Here is a 19,537-nt window from a genome sequence, read left to right on the forward strand (position 1 = left end):
CTGCACCCTCTGCTTGGTTATTTGGTCCCATCTTGCAATGCAGTGAAACGAGGAGGGTGGATCAGGATGGCTGGAGCTGGATATGGCACTGAAGATGGGAATAATGGCCAAATGGACTGGGTGGGGTGTGGCTGGCAAGGGTAGCCCTGACAAGTCTCTCCAGAAACTCCAAGGTCCTGCACATGGGACTCCCTAAGGGTCTTGCAAGGAGAAGTTCTCTGGGCAAGGGGTGTTTGTACTCAAGAGATGCCAAATGCAGGATAAATGGACCCCCTGGCCTGGCCTGCTCTCCATGCTGATCATGCCCTTCTCTCACCTTGACTTTAAAGGCCATGAGCTTGAGGACCATCTCCAGGGTGAAGAGGATGGTGAAGGCCACGTTGAGGATGTCAGAGATGTGGTTCATTTCTGCAGACTGGTTGTAATGCTGAGGAGAAGGCAGAAGGAGCCATTAGCTGATGGCAGATCCAGGCTCCACTGTGAGCTCAGAGGTGTGTGCTGGATGCAGAGCCCCCTCCCACAGCCAGGCCTGTGGCTCAGCAAAAAAGAAAATTCCCCCCCTGCAGCCCTTTCTCTGGGCTCCCCACATCCCATTTTGGGGACAGGACAAAAGTCCCAATTCACCCATCACACCATAAGCAAACATCCCCTATCCAAAGGCTCTCTTGGGGATCCCAGGGCTGAGCCAGCCTGTGCCCTCCCACAGACACCCCTCCACCTGTGCCTCTACCTGCATGCCCAGGCAGATGGTGTTGAGCAGGATCAGGAAGAACATGAGGTACTCGAAGTAGGAGGAGGTGACCACGTACCAGATCTGGTACTGGTAGGGGTTCTTGGGGATGTAGCGGCGCAGCGGGCGAGCCTTGAGCGCGTACTGCACGCACTGCCGCTGGGGAGGGAGGGAGAGAGGGAAAACAGGTGAGATCCCACTGCAGGGCACACACTCAGCACCACCAGCAACGCTGCACAGTCCCACAGAGCCAAGCTGGAGCATCCTTCTGTCCCAGCCCAACCACACATGGTACAGCAGTACCATGAAACTGCCATGGAACCGCTGTGCTTCCTGCAAAAACGCCCCAGAGCACCCACATGGGAAAGTTTCCAAAGCCATCTCTGGCCTCCATGCTGCCCTTGGCCTCACCCCTCCAGCCCAGAGCCTGCCTGCTTGTCCCAGCATTTCCCCAGGACCAGCTCAGACTTGACTCCCAGACCCTCCTGAGATGCTCCAGATCCTGCACCACCTCAGTGACCCTTTGCTAGACTCACTCTAGTAGATCCATGTTGCTGGGCACCCAGAACTGGGCACAACCCTCTGCTCCAGCTCACTCTGGGCGCCCTACCTGTCCAGGGAGGCCCACTCCCTGTTTCTGGTCCCCTCTGCCCTTCCCTCAGGCTTGTTTTGTGCTAGGCATGGTTCCAGCTGACCCTGCCCCAGCAGCAAACAGACCTGGGGCAGGTTCATCTCATCTGTGTCAGCAGTGTCACCACAGCCCCAGCAGTGCCAGATCCAGGGCTGGCCCTGTTCCAGCAGCCCCATTACCTGATTCTTGTCCAGCTCACAGTTCTTGTACTCATTCTCCCCTTGCTCCTGGAAGGTGACGATGACGAAGCCCACGAAGATGTTCATCATGAAGAAGGCAATGAGGATGATGTAGATGATGAAGAACATCGCAATCTCCACCCGGTAGTTGTAGATGGGGCCTGCATCCTCAGCGTTAGTGTCAATGGCCATGTACAGCAGCCTAGAGGAGGGAAATTGAGGCATTGAGAAATCCTAATTGGGTGGGGAAGACCATGTTTCCTCTTGGAGGTTACAGAGAGCTTTGGGGACACCCAACACTGGTGGGACAGGGCTGCCTGTGTAACCATTGCCAGTTCCACAGCCACAGCCAGGGTGACTGATCCTGCTTCTCAACACTCCAGCTCTTCTTTCTTTACCCTGGCCAAGGCCCCAGGCAGTGCCCTGCTCCCAGCACAGACCTTCCCTCAGCCCAGACTCACTCTGGCCAGCCCTCGAAGGTGGAGACGGTGAACAGGGACATCATGGCTGAGAAGACGTCGTTGAAGTGGAAGTCGCTGTGCAGCCAGACCCGGTCCTGGACCTCGATCTGAGTGGGGTCTGCGTCCACATAGTTGATGAACTGACCCCTGTGGCAGAGGGGACACAGAAGTCACTGGCAGGGCCCCCTCAGCCCAGGCTGCAGCACTGGCCTGGCCTCCCTGGTCCCTGGGAGGGGATAGAGCCCTGTGCTCGTTCCTGACTGACCCCAGGGAGAGGGAGAACAGGACAACACCCCAGATCCACTTTCTGGATGCAACACTCCCATGCAGGAACACAAACATTCCCCACCTAATCCCCCCCAGCTCCCATCCCTGGCCACTGCCCTCCTGGGAGCTGCAGAGAGCTCTTACCTGCACTCCTTCTCTGTCAGCTTGGATGGGTCTGTGCACCTGTAGAACTTGCCCTGCATTCAACAGAGACCAGAAGTGGCCATGGTGTTGCCCTGGTGAATTTTTGACTTTTTCCCAGCCCTCAGAGCCCATCTCACCCCCTCCATGCAGACTCTGGCCCTGGGCTCCCACCACCACTGGCCTCCCCACTGTCCCTGCCAACACAACCCAGTTCACAAGGCACTTCCAGAACCATGGCAGACCTTGGTTCAATCACAGAAACACTGCCTGGTGATGGGAACAAACCTTCCACAGCCCTGAGCTTAGCCCTGCCTAGCTCACCCTATCTGGGAGTGAACAATTTGGAAAACAGGGAAGAAAGCAGTAACCAGAGAATTAACTAAAAGCTAAGTTGTGCTGACAGGTCTGCTCAGTCTGCTGGGTGTCCTGAAAGCTCTTCCCACATCAGCTCAGTTTATTTAAGCTCAGTTATTAGAACAAAAGTGAGCTCAACCAGGGCCAGGTCTGCCTTAGAGCAGCCAAGGCCCAGGGAGCAGGAGCAGATCTGTGAGAAAGAAAACCCTTCCCAATCACAGCACAGAGGAAATCATCAGAAGTGCCTGCTGGCATAGACAGAGGAAACTGAGGCACGAAGGGAGGTGAGGCAGTCAGCTCCTTTACAGGTGCTGTCTGGACCTGACAGCTTTGGTGCTTCCTGCCCTGCTCTCAGTGCAGGCTCTTCTGGGGGTCCTCTCACAGACCTCAGAGAGCACAGCCTGTGCTGATCCCCACCCCATCCTCAAGGTGATGTCCAGGAGAGCCTGGCCAGGATGAGCTCAGGCAGGTCCCTCCTGGCCCTCCTGAGACCCCTCTCACCTTGAAGAGCTGAACTCCAATGCAGGCAAACATGAACTGCAGCAAGGTGGTGACAACCACAATGTTACCAATAGTCTTGATGGCCACGAACACGCACTGGACCACGTGCTGCAGAGGGGAAGGACAGTGCAGATGTGAGCACAGCTGGAGCAAGCCCCTGCTCTGTGTCCCTGTCCTGGGTTGTAGTGTAGGATGTATTTATCCTATTACCATCTTTATGAACTGTTAAACCAAGTGAGGCAGTGTTCTAGTGTTCCCAGGCCCCTCCTTTGGGCTCTTCTGCTCATGGCCCATCAATGCCTTGCCCAGGACTCACAGGGAACTCCCTCCAGGAGCTCTCTCTGTTTAATGGGCCATCAAGGAGCCACTGCACGACTCCTCATCCCATTGGGAGATGCTCCGCCCAGGGGGAGGAGCCAAGCATTCCCACCTGGAGAGAATCTGGGATTTGGGACAGGACAAGCAGCCCTGAGCCACTGGATTCCCAGAGGAGCAGAGCTCCCAGACCTTTCTGTGGGATCACTGCTTCAGGAAGAGCCCCTCACCTGGACTGCTCCCCCCACCCTGCTCAGGGTGTGTTCTGACTCTGTCAGTGCTCTTTTGTATTATTGCATTTATTTTATTTTATTTTTACCTTTCTACCTTTCTTCTTATTAAATTGTATCTCTGACTTGGAGCCTCTCACTTGTTTTGCTTTCAAACCACGACAGTCCCACACCCTCCCACTCCAGGAGGAGTGAGAGCCTGCTGAGAGCAGAGGGATTGGACAGCCCCCTCCCACAGATGGGTGGTGGGAATTGGGAACTGCCACACAACCTCCTGTAGGACTGCCATGGGAGGAGGAGGTCCCTTTGTGCCAGTCACTTTGTGCCAGCCTCTCCCTTACCTTCAGCCCCTTCGCCCTGTTAATGGCTCGCAGAGGCCTCAGCACCCTCAGCACCCGCAGGATCTTCACCACAGAGATGGTGCTGGACCTGGGGAGGAAGGCACAGCTCAGCTGGGGCCACTCCCCTGCCCAGGCTGGGCTGGCACGAGCCCACCAAGCAGCCAAGGAGGGCAGGCTGGGGCCAGCAGTGAGGGACAAGGGATGGCTGAGACACACAGATGTCACCAACCACCACCCCACATAACACTGAAGAAAGGGGACCCAAACTGAATTTCTACCCACAGACACTCAAGGAGTGTCCTTTGACCTCCTTGACCAATTTGTGGGGCTGCCTCCCAGTTGTCCATGTCCCCTAAACATGACACAACTCCTTCCCCACCCACCATCCCCAGCTGCCCCACCAGGCTGAACAGCCTTTCCCCACTCTGTGGCACGTGGAGGTCCTTACTCAAATCCCATGGAGATGAGGGAGACAGCGACCACCAGTAAGTCAAGGATATTGAAGGAGTTCCTGCAGAAGGAGCCTTTGTGCAGGAAAGCACCGTAGGTTGTCATCTGGGGAGCAGAAGGAGTTAGGAGAGAGGTTGGGCAGGGCTCAGGGGCATGGCTCCTCCATGGGGGAAAGGTGGACAAAGCACAAGGGATTTGTCACAGCTCCATGGCCTGTCACATCCTCCCTGTCCTGCTCAGACCTCTGCAGCCAGGCAGGAAGCTGCTTTCAGGTGGAAATCCTCTTGTGCAGCACTGGCTGGACACAAAACTCTCCCAGTCAGTCAGCAAATTAAAGGGGAGACTACTAAAGACTCTTGGAGTGGAACAACACGTGGCAGGAGCTTGGATTGTGACTTTTGTCCACAGATTGTGACTGCTTTCTCTTTCTCTCTTTTTCTTAATGGCATGTCAGAAAAAAATGCTGATGCCATGGCTGATGTGTCCCTGTGTCACAGCACAGCTGAGTGAGCTGCCTGACCTCACTGGAGAGGACACACGGCCCCTGGGACAGGTCACACACCACCCAGACTGCACGAATTAACTCCCCAAGAGGATCAGCTGGAAGCTTCTCCTCACTGAGACCTTCAGGGGCATGAATGTCTCAAGAGTGTGAGTGTCCATGGCCACAACAGTCCAGAACTATGTGCTGTGCTCAAGACAGGATCATGGACTCACCTTCAAGACGATTTCCACTGTGAAGACAGAGGTGAAACCGATGTCAAAGTATCCAAGAATCTGGGGACAGAGACACCAGTACTGGATGAGACTTGGGTGACATGGGAAAGCCTCAGTGTGTTCAGACATCCTGGAGTTCCACTCTGGACTGGGGAGGCCATCTAGCCCAACAGAGTCTCCAAACCCAGTATCAAGAAGATTCCTGAACTTCCCCCAGCTTTGCTGATTTTCTCCAGTGAATGGCCCAACCTGCAGCTGGGACAAAGCTCTCCCTTTCCAGGTGAGTTAGTTCCAACTGATTCACCTGAAAGCTTCTGATCCCCCAAAACCCCAAATGCCCTGGGGAACTGCCTCATGTGAGATTCCCCCAGCCCCTGCCAGATCCACTGGGACCTTGAAGGACAGGAGCTGTGGCTCCCATGGCTTCATGCCAGCAGCTTTTGAGGGCACTGCACACACCAGAGGTCCAGTTTGCTGCCTCACAGGATGTCTCTTTCCCCAACTTTTAAGCCAAAATAATCTTGCACACCCTGCCTGGTGGATATTTTCACCCAGAAGTAAACTGAGACATGGACTTGTCCTGGCTGCACCCTGAATGGAAAACACATCCATCCTCTCCTGCCAGAGTCCTCTGCCCTCCCAAAGGCAGGGATGGAATTCCAGCTTAGGAAAAGCATCTGGCAAGTAAATCCCTGTTTACTGGGGAGCTGGGAGTCTCCATGAGGTCTCCCCCACCCATCTCAAACCTCTCCATCTCTGCGGGCACCTTGTTGCGGAAGGACTCGGCCCGGATGGGATCCTCAGCTGCCAGGGAAATGCTGCTGAGCAGGATGAAGAGCAGGATGAAGTTGGTGAACCAGGTGGCATTGACGGTTCTGTGGCACAGGACCCTAAACCTGCCAGGAACAGAAATGCCATGGGATGCTGCAAGGGGCCAGAGGGACATCAGACAGGGTGGTGGCAGCCTGGCAGAGGGTTATGGTTAAACACTGAGGACAGGAAGGCCCTGGGCATGGAAGGATGTCTGTGACAGTCCTTCCACACAGAAGGCTTTTCCCCATGAGCTGTTTCCCTTCAGAACTGGCTGTCAGGCACAAAGAGGTGAACAGCTGGTGCCAGAGGCACCTGGGCCATGCAGGGAGAAGGGGCAGTGCCTACTTGTTGGTTGGGCTGAAGATGAAGAATGAGCTGGCTTCAGGCATAGGCACAGCCTTCTCCTTCAGCTGTAGCTCTGCGAGGGGACGTGGCCGAGGACTCAGGGGGATTTCAGGCTCATCTTCCTCATCATCACCTGTAGGGAGACCACGAGAAGGGAAAAGAAAAGAATCATCCAAAGAGGGAATAAATATGACTGTATGGGCAATTTTTCTGATCCCATGGCCCTGATTTGGCATGCAAGCCAGAAGGATCTCAGCACCCCAAGGCTGGTGGAAGTTCACTGCATCCTTACCTGGGAAATCTGCAGAAGGGTAGGGGTCTTTGATCTCATTGACATTGGATTCAAATTCGTCCACTTTCAACTGAAACAAGGGAGAGACAGAGAGGAGGATGTGCCAGTTGGCCAGACCTGCTCACCTTGGAAGCCACATGAGACAAGCAGCATCACTGCATTTGGCCCATACAGCACCAAGCACATGGAGTGCTGGCCCAGGTTGGAACCTGCTGAGAGGATGCTAAAAAGAGGATGGGAAATTAAAATGTGTGCTGGGCAAGAGCCTGGAGCCATGCAAATATGCCAGGGGAGGGAATAAGATAGGGAGCAACTCCTGGGTGAGTTTCTAAGGGCACCTCTGGAAAGTGGATTGGAAAGCAGCTGCTGGCCAGATGGTTCTCAGAGGGAGCTCAGCACAGTCAGCACTGCTGAACAGAGGGGTTTGCACAGGGGGGGTGCTGGTGTGGACATAAGGGAGATCTGGGATGCTGCTGAACTTGCTTTGCTCCACTCCACACTGGTGTGCACCAGACCATCTCAGCCACTGGCAGCTGGCTGTGGCCAAGGAAATGAATTGGAGAAAAAGGATCCCCAGCAATGGAGCTGTTTCACCAGGCAACGTGTCCTGCCTGGCCCCAGAGAGCCCCCATCACCCAGAGCACCCATCCCCAGTGGATGTGAGGAGTGATTCTGGCCAAGAGGCCAGACCCAGGCTGGCTCCAAGCCCTTGTATATCCTGGCTGGTGGGAGGAGGAGCCAGAGCCATCCCCAGGAGCTCTCCAAAGCTCACCTCCACCAGAACTGACCTTGGCTGTTGTGGGAATCCCTTCTCCTTTTACTTTCTGCTCCAGTTTCTTTGCCAGCATCTGCTTCTCCTCTTCAGACTTCTCTGGGTAACCTCTAAGCAGAGAGGAGGGCAGAGCAGGAGCTGAAGTGTGGGCAGGGGCCATGGGAAAGGTCACTGTGTCCCCTCTAGACCCAAAGAGCCCGTTTGGGAGCTGCCATGGGCAGGGCTGGCAGCACCCACCTGGACATCTTGCGCCGTTTGCGCTCCTCTGCTTTGGCCTTCTGGGCTAAGGTCAGGCTCTCGGCCTCAGCCAGGTTATCCACTGCAATGGCCAGGAAAACATTCAGGAGGATATCTGCAACAACAGTGCTAAGGACACTGCGGAATGCCTCAGTCCTCTTGGGGGAATTCCCAGGGTCCTGCCTTGGGAGGATGGACCATAGAGACTTCCCTGCCTGGGCTGAAAGCTCTTCCTCATGGGGCTGTGCACAGTGTGCTCTGTCCTGGTCTCTCCTCTCTCCATGCCCCTGGTTCTCCTGGTTTCTCCTTTCTCCACTTCCCCACTGGCTGTGGTATCCCGGGTGGTCGGCCCCATTTCCCTATAGGTCACTGCCCTTTGCCTTGCCCTTTGTACTGCCCCTGTGCCCTCAGACCATTGGTCCCTGACCCCTATTTAGGCACAGCACATGGCCTGGTCCTCATCTCTGATCTCCCTTCAGTGCCTGAATTAAACCTCACTGGAACTGGTTCATACAAAGGCCCTTCTTGCCTCTCCTGGCTGAGCTTATCCATGGCATGTGTGATGTGCTGTTCCTGAATCCTCCCAAGTGGCTTTTCCACAGCAGATCTTTATTGGGATATAGGTAGCAGGTACACCATCTAAAAAGCTCACTGCTGGAGGGCATGGAGATGGTTCCTGTCTGGAGGATGTGGCCAGAGCCATCCATGTTCTCCAGGGTGCCTTTGGAAACCTTCTTGGAGCTCAGTTATCCCTTGTGATAACCCTGGCTGCTGATCCCTAACCAGCATCCATCCCTTGTGAGCACTGAGCTCTGAGCTGCCTGCCCTCTCTGGTCAAATCTCTGCCTGCCAGACATCCAAACCTGCTCCAGAAGTGCTTTCCTCCAGTCCCCAGCCTTCAGCCACCACCAGAGCAAGCCCTGAAGCCTGTGGTTTATTCCACTGCTCTTCAGAACTTAAAAGCTCAAGGCAAGCACTGAAACACTGAGGGAGGACCCTGTTTTCCCCCTCCCCAGTCCTGTGCAGTTGATGCACAGGGGCCTGGGCCTGGCTCTGCAGGCAGAGGATACAGTTCCCACAAACAAAGAGGATGATGAAGTAGATGCAGACCAGCATGCCAGGGAAGGACGGGCCCCCGTAGGCCATGATCCCATCATACATGATTGAGTTCCAGTCCTCTCCGGTCAGGATCTGGGAGCAGAGCAGGAATAAAGAGTTAAGAGCACCCACAGCAGAGCATGACAGAACCCCACAGACTGATCCCACCCTTCTGGCTCCAGCCCCGTGGTCAAATCCTCCTTTCTGCTCAGCCCTGAACCTGAGCTCATGACTCCAGTTGCATTTCCCTGTTCCTGTCTCAAAACCACATCACCCCCACAAACCCACATCCCCTTGAGACTGAACTCCTGCCTGGAGAGCTACAGCCAGGTGAGACCCCAGCCCCACCATCCAGCCCCCCAATTCCCTTCTCACAGCCCCAAACCTGGAAGACACTGATGAGGGCCTGGGGAAAGTTGTCGAATGTGCTACGCCGCACTTTCATGTCCTCGAAATCAAACTTGCCCCCAAAGAGCTGCATGCCCAGCAGGGCAAAAACTATGATGAAGAGGAAGAGGAGGAGGAGCAGAGAGGCAATGGAGCGGACTGAGTTGAGCAGAGAGGCCACCAGGTTGCTCAAAGATGTCCAGTACCTGGGAAGAGGAGAGACAGAGGGATGTGGGAGGTGAAAGAGTGGGGATGGCTGTGGACAGCACCAGGCACAGGGAACCCAGACAAACAGACCAAGGTGATGTGCCAGCAGCCCAAAAATGGGGACTCTGGACCCAGGCTGGGCTCTGGGACTGCTCCAGGAGAGAGAAAAGAAGCTGCAGACATGGAGCAACAAGCAAGATCACACTGCTGCCTGCACAGAGCACCAGCAAGCAGGATGGGGAAGAGGAGTCAACACCCAGTGGGTTGAGTCCACAAAGCAAAGCCGTGAGTCCTGACCCACAGCGGCCCCATCCACAACATCCTAAAACACAGAGCTGGAGTGGGGCCTCAGCTCTGTCCCACTCTCACTCCTGGAGTGGTGACAAACTCCCAGCTTGGCTTTGTTCTCCCACCAAGCAGCTCCCAGCTCTGCTCATGCTGTACCCAGGGAGGGGAGAGCTGTCCCAGAACTGTGAGAGATGCCCGAGCACCACGAGCTGCCAAAGCCCACACAGCTCCCTCACCAACCTGGTGATCTTGAAGATGCGGAGGAGGCGGATGCAGCGCAGCACAGAGATGCCCAGGGGGGACAGGGTGCCCAGCTCCACGAGGATGGTCTCCAGGATCCCTGAGCACACCACGAAGCAGTCGAAGCGGTTGAAGAGCGACATGAAGTACTGGCGCAGCCCCAGCGCGTACATCTTCAGCAGCATCTCGGCCACAAAGAGGGCAAGCAGCAACCGGTTGGCGTTGTCTGGGGTGGGAGATGCAGCCTGTCAGAGCAGGGACCTCAATCCCACCGTGGAAGGAGGGCAGTGCTGCTCACCCTCCTCTGGCCCACCAACTCAAGCCCTGAGATGCTGGTTTTTGGGGACCACAAGGGGAGGAAGATGAGAGGGTGATGTGCAGCTGCATGTTTGTGTATGTGAGCACACATCTGTACAGTGTCTATGTGAGCACACATCTGTACAGTGCACATGAGTCCATGCAGGGTGGGTACATGGGGCAGAGCTGGGTGTGTGTGCACACCTGTGCTTCATGTGCCTTTGGGTGTGAGCTGGGGATGTGTGTGCATACCTGTGCTCCCTGTGTCTCTGGGTGTGAGCTGGGTGTGTGTGCATACCTGTGCTCCCTGTGCCTTTGGGTGTGAGCTGGGGATGTGTGTGCACACCTGTGCTCCATGTGCCTTTGGGTGTGAGCTGGGGATGTGTGCATACCTGTGCTCCATGTGCCTCTGGGTGTGTGTGGGTGTGTGCATGGGGATGAGCTCTGTGTGTGCATACCTGTGTTCCACATTCCTCTGGGTGTGAGCTGGAGATGTGTGTGCACACCTGTGCTCCCTATGCCTCTGGGTGTGAGCTGAGTGTGTGTGGGGCTGAGCTGTGTGTGTGTGCACACCTGTATTCCATGTGCCTCTGGGTGTGTGTGGGTGTGTGAGTGGGGCTGAGCTGTGTGTGTGCACACCTGTATTCCATGTGCCTCTGAGTGTGAGCTGAGTGTGTGTGTGTGCACACCTGTGCTCCCTGTGCATCTCTGTGTGTGTGTGTGTGTGTGTGTGTGTGTGGAGGTGCACTCAGTGGGGCTGCACACACAAATGTTTGTGTCTGCACAGCTTGAGTGCGTGCCACATGTGCAGAGGTGACAATGGACACACTCTGTGTGTATTCCCCATGCAAGATGGTGTCCCTAAGAGTAGAGAGGCTGTGCACAGTCAGCGTGAGGATCCTGCACACACACTGAGTGCAGCCTCTGTGCCGTGCCACTGTGGCTGTGTGCTCTCAGCAGGAGTTCACACAGGGTGTCCTGGGCCCTCCTCCCAGGCTCTTTGCTCACCTTGCACCTGTGTCAGCCATTCTGGCTGGAAGTGGTGCTCAGAGGCGATGGAGAGGGTGTTCAGTGCCACCATCAGGATGACAAGCCAGTAGAAGAACTTGGACTTCACCACATCCCTGCACTTCCTACGAAACATCCGGTTCCAACGCCTCCACTGACGGCTGGAGAGATGGCAAAGGGTCAGCAGAGCTGCTCAGTGGGCCAGACCCAGGCCCTGCTCCCTCCCTGAAAAGGGATGAGGACCACAACCTGCCCCTGGAACTCGGTGCATTCACTCAGGCACTGCAGTTCATTCACCCTCCTGGCCTAATTTTGGCCTCCAGTACCTTTTATGGGGGGTTTACAGGCACAGCTCCTAAATTACACACCTGTAATTTACACCTCCTGTAATTACACACTGTGCTGCACAGGCCATGGGAGGATGCTTGGAGCCTGGTCCAGGATTTTGGAGCAAGGACACTGTTCACCTTGGAGAGCTTTTTGCCAGTACCATAGCCAAATTCCCTGTTTGCTGCCCCAATGTTTGCATCTTCCCCCAAACACCAATCCCTGCCTCTCTGACCAGGAAAGCCTGGCCCAGTTGAGAGACAGTGGAAGCCCACGTGGAGGCAGATGGTTCAGTCAGAGCATACTTACAAGAAGAGAATCCACTTGTTCATGCCCTCAATTTCATACAAGCTCTCTGTCTCTGAGCCTCCTTCATCCGATGGCATCATACCTAGAGGGAATGACATCACAGGCTTTTCTTGGGAAGAACAAGTGGGAGGGAACCTCTTCCAGGAGCACACCAGGAAGAGCTTCCTCATCAGAAGTGAATAATCCCCACCAAACAATGCCATCCCAGGGAGTCAGCAACCAAAGTTTGGGCAGAAAGCTTTGAGGGTCAGGTGCAAAACAAGCATGAGGCATGAGAAACTCCTGCCCTGCAGCAGCCCAGAGAGGGACAGCAGCATGGAAAAATACCCCAGCAGATACCCCAGTATGGAAAAAACTGGAGTAATTTGGGATCTGAGCAAAGGCTGACCAGAACATGGCCCACAGCTCTGGAAATTACAGTGTTTTGTCTATCCCACTCTTTCCCAAGGCTTTTTGCACGCATGCATCACTTAGCTTGAGGCATCAAAAGTGCTTTAAAGCATCAGGAAGGGTGGCACAGGAAACTCTGTGGCTCTGTGGTAGAGCTCCCCAGGCTTTGCTGAGCTTTGGGCGAGGTGTCTGTATATCCACCTCCTTCCCTGAGCCATTTCTAATCCCTCAAAATTGTCAAGTGATGGCAAGAAATTTCTCCAGCATGAGAGGCTGTGGCCCTGCACTGTGTCCCTGCACATCAAGGGCACAAACTCCCCATGGCCACTTTAGGTGCCTCTTGCCAATGGAGACTCAGGCCTTGATTGTGATCTGCAAATATTAAACACTCTGGTTGAAGTGGAGATTTATCATCAGGGATAAATAATTGCTAGTTTGGGTCAGATTCAACCAAATTGAGCAGAGAGATGTAAATTTCAGGAAATGTAAAAAAAAAGAGGAAAGAAACTGTCCTGCAGAAGTCAAAGCATTTTGTTTCATGGGTTTTCAGGGAAAACGAGTCTTTGTGATTTCTTCAAAGACTCCCACCTTGCCTCTCTAGGACCCCACCCCTCACACTGTGAGGATTTGTGGCCAAGCAGAGCTGGTACCTTCTCCCCTGGCCCGGTCACTGTCCATGACCTCTGCGTGGGTGATCCAGTCCATGTAGCCCTTCAGGTCCTCCTCCAGCTGCTGCTTCTCCCGCAGCTTCTGGAATGTTCCCCTCGACTTGGCCTTCTCACGCTCCTTGGTGAACTCCCTGGGGACAAGGCAAGCAGCAGAGACTCTGCATGTTGATTTCTCATCTTCTTTTCCTCGTGTTAGAGACAGGATTAATACATGGGAGTCACAGTTTCATGTCGGGACTCAATGTTTGTTAATTCTTATCTATAGCACAGTCTCACAAGTCATGAGCTCTAACTAACCAGGTAGACAATGGAGGTGTCTTTTAATTCTTTCCAAGGTTATTTAAGTGCTGATCACCCAATAACAAGATGACACCTATATTATTTATATTTTTAACCCAATAATTGACCACACAAGATCCACAATGAGGACCTTTTTCACTCAATTAGAAAAAAACACCCCTGCAAAAACCTGCCCCAAGCTCTCCGTGTGGAGAAGGTGAGCTCATCACATGGCAGGTATTGGACACTTTTTTCATGGTAACAAGGAAAGGACAGGTCTCCAAATGTCTTTGCCCACTCTTCCTGCTCTCTTTCAATCAATATCTTTTCTCCTCTGCTCTCTGGCAGGATTGTAGAACTTCTGCCCAGCCATGCTGGTGTTGCCATGTGTTAATAATAAGTCTCAGACTCCATAACAATAATTTTTCTCAAACATAATTTGGCTGTATTTGCAAAAATATTTCAGAATTTTTACCGTGCCAGCAACTTACTCCAGGATCAGATGACCACAGTCCAGCTTGTCCTGCAGTTACAGTCAGGCATCAGCTTCCTGTGGTTTATCTTGTGCTTTTAAACTTGTTTTAGTTATAGTAACACCCAATTTCTTTTAATGTTGCAGTGACATGATTCTTGTCATAAAAGAGGCTTAACAAATCCAGTTAATTAGGGTATAACTAACCCTGTGAACTAATAGAGGTGATGAGTGTGCACAAACAAGAATTGAAATATATAAAAAAGACCCTGACCCTACACAGACCTGAAGAGAAAAGACCCCAGGACAACACATATTTCCCTGCAACAAAACTGAGATGGTTGCAGTCCCACAGCAATGCATGGCAGATTGAGTGTAGCATCTCAGATTTTAACTGCACTACTGGGGGAATTAACACTAATTTAATTTGGCCTAGATTGTCATAACAGACTGATGACAGCTCATTGGTGTACTTGGACGAGACTGCTGGAGCAGTAATTAGGCTAACAATCCTTCCCTTGGATCCTTTGCATTCATCAAAAATGCTCTCCTGAGGCTGGGCCATGAGAAAACTCTGTGTGTGTGCTGGAGGTACCAGTGAGGAGTGTCCAGACCCAGAGCCCTGGAGTGGCTGCTCCCTGCTCAGCTCTATTTGCTGGCAGAACACTCCACACCCCATGTGCTCCAGGGCTGGGCTTGCTGGTCCAGATTTCTGTGCTGAGAGTTGAGTTAAAACTTCAGAAAGCCGTGGACAATGACACAAAAAGTATCTCACAGATCAGTGTTTCTAAGCATGCAAAACCAAAAAAAGGGTGTTGAGCTAAAACCTCAGAAAGACATGGACAATAACACAAAAAGTAACTCACAGATCAGTGTTTCTTACAAAACAAAACAAAAAAAAGGGTGAGGAATGAGAGGGGAAAGAACAGAACTTTTCCAGGGTTTTTTTCTTGAATAGTTCAAACCAGTTAAAACTCCTCTGCTGGCAGAAAGCAAAGGGTGGCACTTACCCACTGAGCACCCCCAGCACCAGGTTGAGCACGAAGAAGGAGCCAAGTAAGATAAGGCTGACAAAGTAGATCCAAGGCCATTCATTCCCCATGGCATCATTTACCTGGCAAGGAGAGATGCAGGTGAAATATTCTGAAGGCACTGTCCTCCATCTGTTTCCCCTTAAAGCCCCTCAACAGCCTCTGGGAACTTTTCCCCCTGCACAAGGAGTGCTTGGGACGGTGGTCAGACACAACAATTCCCCTCCAGGCCGGAGAATCAAGGACACCTCAACTGCCTCAGGCCCTGAGAAATGTAAACCAAAGTGGGTTGGGGGAGACCAAACTTGGGCTCAACGACTTCATTACTTGAAGCTGGAATTGAAAGATTAACCCCCAACATAAAAATGGACCAAACTTATCAAAGTGTGAAAAACCCTGACCCATCGTCCATTTTTGGGTGCAGCCCCTGGGGATCTTCCTGTGCCCTAAATGTACCTGAAGGCCTCCAATAAATACAACTGCTTTTTATCCCCTTAATTTTGTCTGCTGTGAAAAATTTTACTTTTTTGGTAAATTTTAAGAGATAGATTTAATAAAAAATTAAGACAATTAGGAGATAAAAAAGTAAAGGTAGCCAATTTTATAATACACATTTACAACACCTGCCCTCTGTTTTTAGGTAGCCAATTTTATAATACACATTTATAACATCTGCTCTCTGTTTTTAGGTAGCCAGTTTTATAATACACATTTACAACATCTTCCCTCTGTTTTTAGGTAGCCAATTTTATAATACACACTTATAACACCTGCCCTCTGTTTTTTTGGTAGCCAATTTTATAATACACATTAGTAACATCTTCCCTCCGTTTTTAGGTAGCCAAATTTATAATACGCATTTACAACATCTGCCCTCTGTTCTTAGATAGCCAATTTTATAATACACATTTATAACATCTGCTCTCCGTTTTTAGGTAGCCAGTTTTATAATACACATTAATAACATCTTCCCTCTTTTTTTAGGTAGCCAATTTTATAATACACATTAATAACATCTTCCCTCCCTTTTTAGGTAGCAAATTTACAATACACATTTAGAACACCTGCCCTCTGTTCTTAGATAGCAAATTTTATAATTATACACATTTATATACACATTTATAATACCTGCCCTCAGTTTTTACGTAGCCAGTTTTATAATACACATTTACAACACTTGCCCTCTGTTTCCAGGTGGCTGCACAAGGCACGTACCCAGTAGAGAACCTCGGTCCAGCCCTCCATGGTGATGCACTGGTAGACGGTGAGCATGGCGAAGCCAAAGTTGTCGAAGTGTGTGATGCCGTTGTTGGGCCCGGGCCAGCCCCCGCGGCACTCGGTGCCGTTGATGCTGCAGTGTCGCCCGTGGCCCGAGCTGGTGCACGGGGCTGGCTTCTCTGAGCCCACCGTGGCAATCACATCTGAGGAGGAAAGGTGTGAGCAGCAGGTCAGGCCAAACATAGCAACCCGCACTTCCTTCTGCATAACGTAGGTCGTGATGTGGACCAGCCAAAATGTTTGTAGGTGTTCTTATCGAACCCTCAGGAATTCATCAAGGTTATTATTGCCATAATACTAAGCCTTCTGATGATTGTTTACATATTTTCCTTTTGTTTTCATTCCTCTCGGTGATGGAGTTCAGAATTAACCACTAAGGTCACAGAGGTGTTCCTCTCATTGACCAATCCTTGACCAAATCCCAAATACTAAATACTATATAAACCCTAAATCATAATAAACTGCTCCTTCTTTTTCCTGCTTCTACCTGACGGGTGAGCGTGGTTCTTTTCTTGTCCCTAACTGTGACAGGCTACTGAGACATAAACAGGGTTATAATAAAAAAAGAAGAGCCTGAGGAACAGAACACCAAGAATGCAAGAACTGGATAAAGGAGGCCTGATGTGATGATGGATGGTGACCAGTGAGGTGTGTGAAGGGTTCATGCTGAACACACGGACAATACAGAGCCTGCAATCAAATAATGCGAGACCACGTCAACAACAGAAATAGAATATATAAAAATAGCTTAATGTAAATAATAAATGGATTCTGCTCAATCATATTGGTTGTGTGTTCAGAGGTCCTGAACTCCTGCATCTTCCCCTCCAAAAGGGGAGTTCACCACCCCTCACACCCATCTGGGTGCTCTTTCAAACATCCCTCAGTCCTGCCACACTCCCAGATGTGCCTGATGCTGGTGAGACCACACTTTGTGCTAAACACAGACTCCCTGTGGCCTCACAGCAGCCACACAGACACAACTCTGCTGCATCCCCCCCAAACACATCTTCACCTGTGCCAAGGTAGTAGCAGGTCTTGTGCATCCTGCCCTTGAAGAGCTCCTGCCCGACGATGGCGTAGATGATGATCATGAAGAGCACCAGCAGGGCGATGTGGAGCAGGGGCACCATGGCCTTGATGATGGAGTTCAGGACGACCTGAAGACCTGCACGAAGGTGGAGATGGAGGGAGAGGAGGTCAACCACTTCCTAAACAGCTTTGGGTGCACCCTGTATTCCTGCCAGCCCACCAACAAGCAGCCTTTGAAATGCCCCTTGCCAAGGGAAGAGGGGCATGGGTGGGGTGGGACTGGAATTTCTGAAGCAGGAAATCCTTTCTTCTCCCCACCGTGTGGAAGAGCACAACAGCGCGAGGCAGTACTGGAGGCTGCTTCATGCCCCTCCCTTTGTTCTGGTGCTCTCAATCCTGGCTGTATTCACACGAGTTACAGAAGAAGGAGACTCTGCTCTGAGAAACCAGAGCAAGATTCTGCCCCCCTTCACACTGACCACCCAAAGGTACTACCACTGAGCCACAGAGGCAGCCAGGTGTGTGCCAACCTGCAAATCCCCAGGTCTAACAACCACCAGCTGGAAGAACAAGCACATCCCATGCCTCCTCTACACCTCCTTCCTGACTGGGAAGGAGCAACAAGAAGAAACCTGTCCCATGGCTCCCCCACCCTGGGCAGGCCCAGAGGCTCTGTCCAGCCACCAGCCCTTGCAGCCACCAGCCCTTGCAGCCACCAGCCCTCGCTGCCACCAGCCCCTGCAGCCACCAGCCCTTGCAGCCACCAGCCCTTGCAGCCACCAGCCCTCGCTGCCACCAGCCCTCGCTGCCACCAGCCCCTGCAGCCACCAGCCCTCGCTGCCAGCACCCACTGGGCACTCCGGACACCAGGCGCAGCGGTCTCAGCACGCGGAACGCTCGCAGCGCCTTCACGTCAAAGCCGCCTTTTCCCCCCGAAGGCCCTGCCTGCTTCACGTTCACCTGCTCCAGGGTCATGGTGATGAGTCTGAAAGAGCCAGGACACAGGGAAGGACAGGGAAGGAAGGAAGGACAGGGAACAAGGAAGGAAGGAGGAAGGAAGGAAGGACAAGGAAAAAGAAAAGGGTGTGAAAATGGAAAGCGAAAAGTCTGAGCTAAGGATTCAGAGCTCTGCAGGCAGAAAAGCCAGGTCAGGACTGCCAGCCGTGCTCAGCTTCACCCAGGGGGCAGCTCTTGGCAAGTCCAGCCCCACTGCTGACAACCAGGGACCTCCCACTCCATGTGCCAACCCTGGAGGACCCCATGCCACCGCCTTTCTCCAGAGCAAGGAGATCTACGAGGCATGAGGGAGTCAAGACAGGAAGAAATAAGAGTTAGAGAGGATCCCAGTGGATGTCAGAGCTGAGGGCCCATGGGAAAAGGCCATGAACTTAATCAAGGAGTTTTCCCCAAACAAATTGCAATCACCAGAAAAACTAGTCTGGCTGGGGAAGAGGCCTGGCACAAGCTGAACAGCAGCAGCTTTCCCACTTTTCCTTACCCCAGAGTCACAATGGAAAAGTCGAGCACATTCCAGCCGTTTCGGAGATAGGCGTCCGTGTGGAATAGAAAGCCGTAGGCAATTATCTTCAGCATGGCCTCGATGGCAAAGAAGATGAGGAAGGCATATTCAATCTTCTCCTGGGGATTGCAAAGGCGAGCAGGAGAGAATGCTTCATTAGAACAGACTGTCACCTCCCCTGGTGTCCTCACCAGGGACTCTGGGTCAGCCCCTGCTGCCACCCCATCAGTAGCCCCTGCACACCCCAAAGAGCACCCTAGGGACAAGGGCTGGCATGATGAGCCACCTCTGCCTGCAGCATGATCCCTCCAGCCCTCTAATGGCCCAGCACCCTGCCCTGAGGCTGTGGTTCCTGCAAACTGCTCCGGCAAAGCCACCTAAAGGTGCCTGGCCCAGGGCACTGCTCCTCTCTGGCTCATCTCTCATTCCCCCAACAGCCTTCCTCCTACAGGCAGCACTGACACCTTCCCATCCTCTCCAGCTAAGGGATTGATGGATCTGTCCTGGGGTCCCCACACAGTCACTATGGGACAAGCCAACTGCACCATGGCTTCCCTTTTTCCTGGGATTATAAAGAAGCTCCCAGGGAAGGGAGGCCTTGGGCTCAAGACATCTTGCTTAATGCCAGATATTTGCCTGGCAAAGTGACCAGCTAGAAATGGACTCACTGGGCAGAGGTGCTGCACCCCACAGGTCCCAGGCAGGACGTGGCACCCACTGCAGGGGCTGGTCCAGGGTAGCTCATCTGTCCCTGGAGTGCAGCCCAAGAGCTGCCTGTGCCCAGCTGGCTCTGCCTGTCACTGCCATCGCTGCCCTTAATGCCAATGTCCCTTCTAGACTGGCATTAAAAGCCTGGAAGCAGCCAGGTGGATGGGGTTATTTATATTTCTGGTGTTCCCTGGTCTCTCTCCCCTGAAGGACAAGGAGC

The 19,537-nt window shown here is 52.7% G+C and overlaps 1 protein-coding gene across 1 annotated transcript in view; it reads right to left on the reverse strand.

Moving 5' to 3' along the window:
- CACNA1S (calcium voltage-gated channel subunit alpha1 S) overlaps positions 1-19,537 on the reverse strand; it is a 37,016-nt gene that overhangs the window by 11,217 nt on the left and 6,262 nt on the right. Inside the window, exons 3-27 of the mRNA XM_083878591.1 lie at positions 18,589-18,728; positions 17,942-18,075; positions 17,074-17,226; positions 15,996-16,201; positions 14,760-14,863; positions 12,981-13,129; positions 11,941-12,022; positions 11,305-11,465; positions 10,000-10,225; positions 9,263-9,470; positions 8,850-8,970; positions 7,780-7,894; positions 7,559-7,652; positions 6,771-6,840; positions 6,479-6,611; positions 6,087-6,216; positions 5,321-5,380; positions 4,602-4,708; positions 4,154-4,241; positions 3,268-3,375; positions 2,413-2,465; positions 2,002-2,148; positions 1,541-1,742; positions 731-889; positions 317-427 (exon numbers count right to left, since the gene is read on the reverse strand). Of these exons, the coding sequence (XP_083734717.1) occupies positions 317-427; positions 731-889; positions 1,541-1,742; positions 2,002-2,148; positions 2,413-2,465; positions 3,268-3,375; positions 4,154-4,241; positions 4,602-4,708; positions 5,321-5,380; positions 6,087-6,216; positions 6,479-6,611; positions 6,771-6,840; positions 7,559-7,652; positions 7,780-7,894; positions 8,850-8,970; positions 9,263-9,470; positions 10,000-10,225; positions 11,305-11,465; positions 11,941-12,022; positions 12,981-13,129; positions 14,760-14,863; positions 15,996-16,201; positions 17,074-17,226; positions 17,942-18,075; positions 18,589-18,728 (3,261 nt within the window). The remainder of the gene's footprint in view (positions 1-316; positions 428-730; positions 890-1,540; positions 1,743-2,001; positions 2,149-2,412; positions 2,466-3,267; positions 3,376-4,153; positions 4,242-4,601; positions 4,709-5,320; positions 5,381-6,086; positions 6,217-6,478; positions 6,612-6,770; positions 6,841-7,558; positions 7,653-7,779; positions 7,895-8,849; positions 8,971-9,262; positions 9,471-9,999; positions 10,226-11,304; positions 11,466-11,940; positions 12,023-12,980; positions 13,130-14,759; positions 14,864-15,995; positions 16,202-17,073; positions 17,227-17,941; positions 18,076-18,588; positions 18,729-19,537) is intronic.

This window comes from Zosterops lateralis (assembly GCF_965231275.1).
Source record: "Zosterops lateralis genome assembly, chromosome: 26".
NCBI classification, from domain to species: Eukaryota; Metazoa; Chordata; class Aves; order Passeriformes; family Zosteropidae; genus Zosterops; species Zosterops lateralis.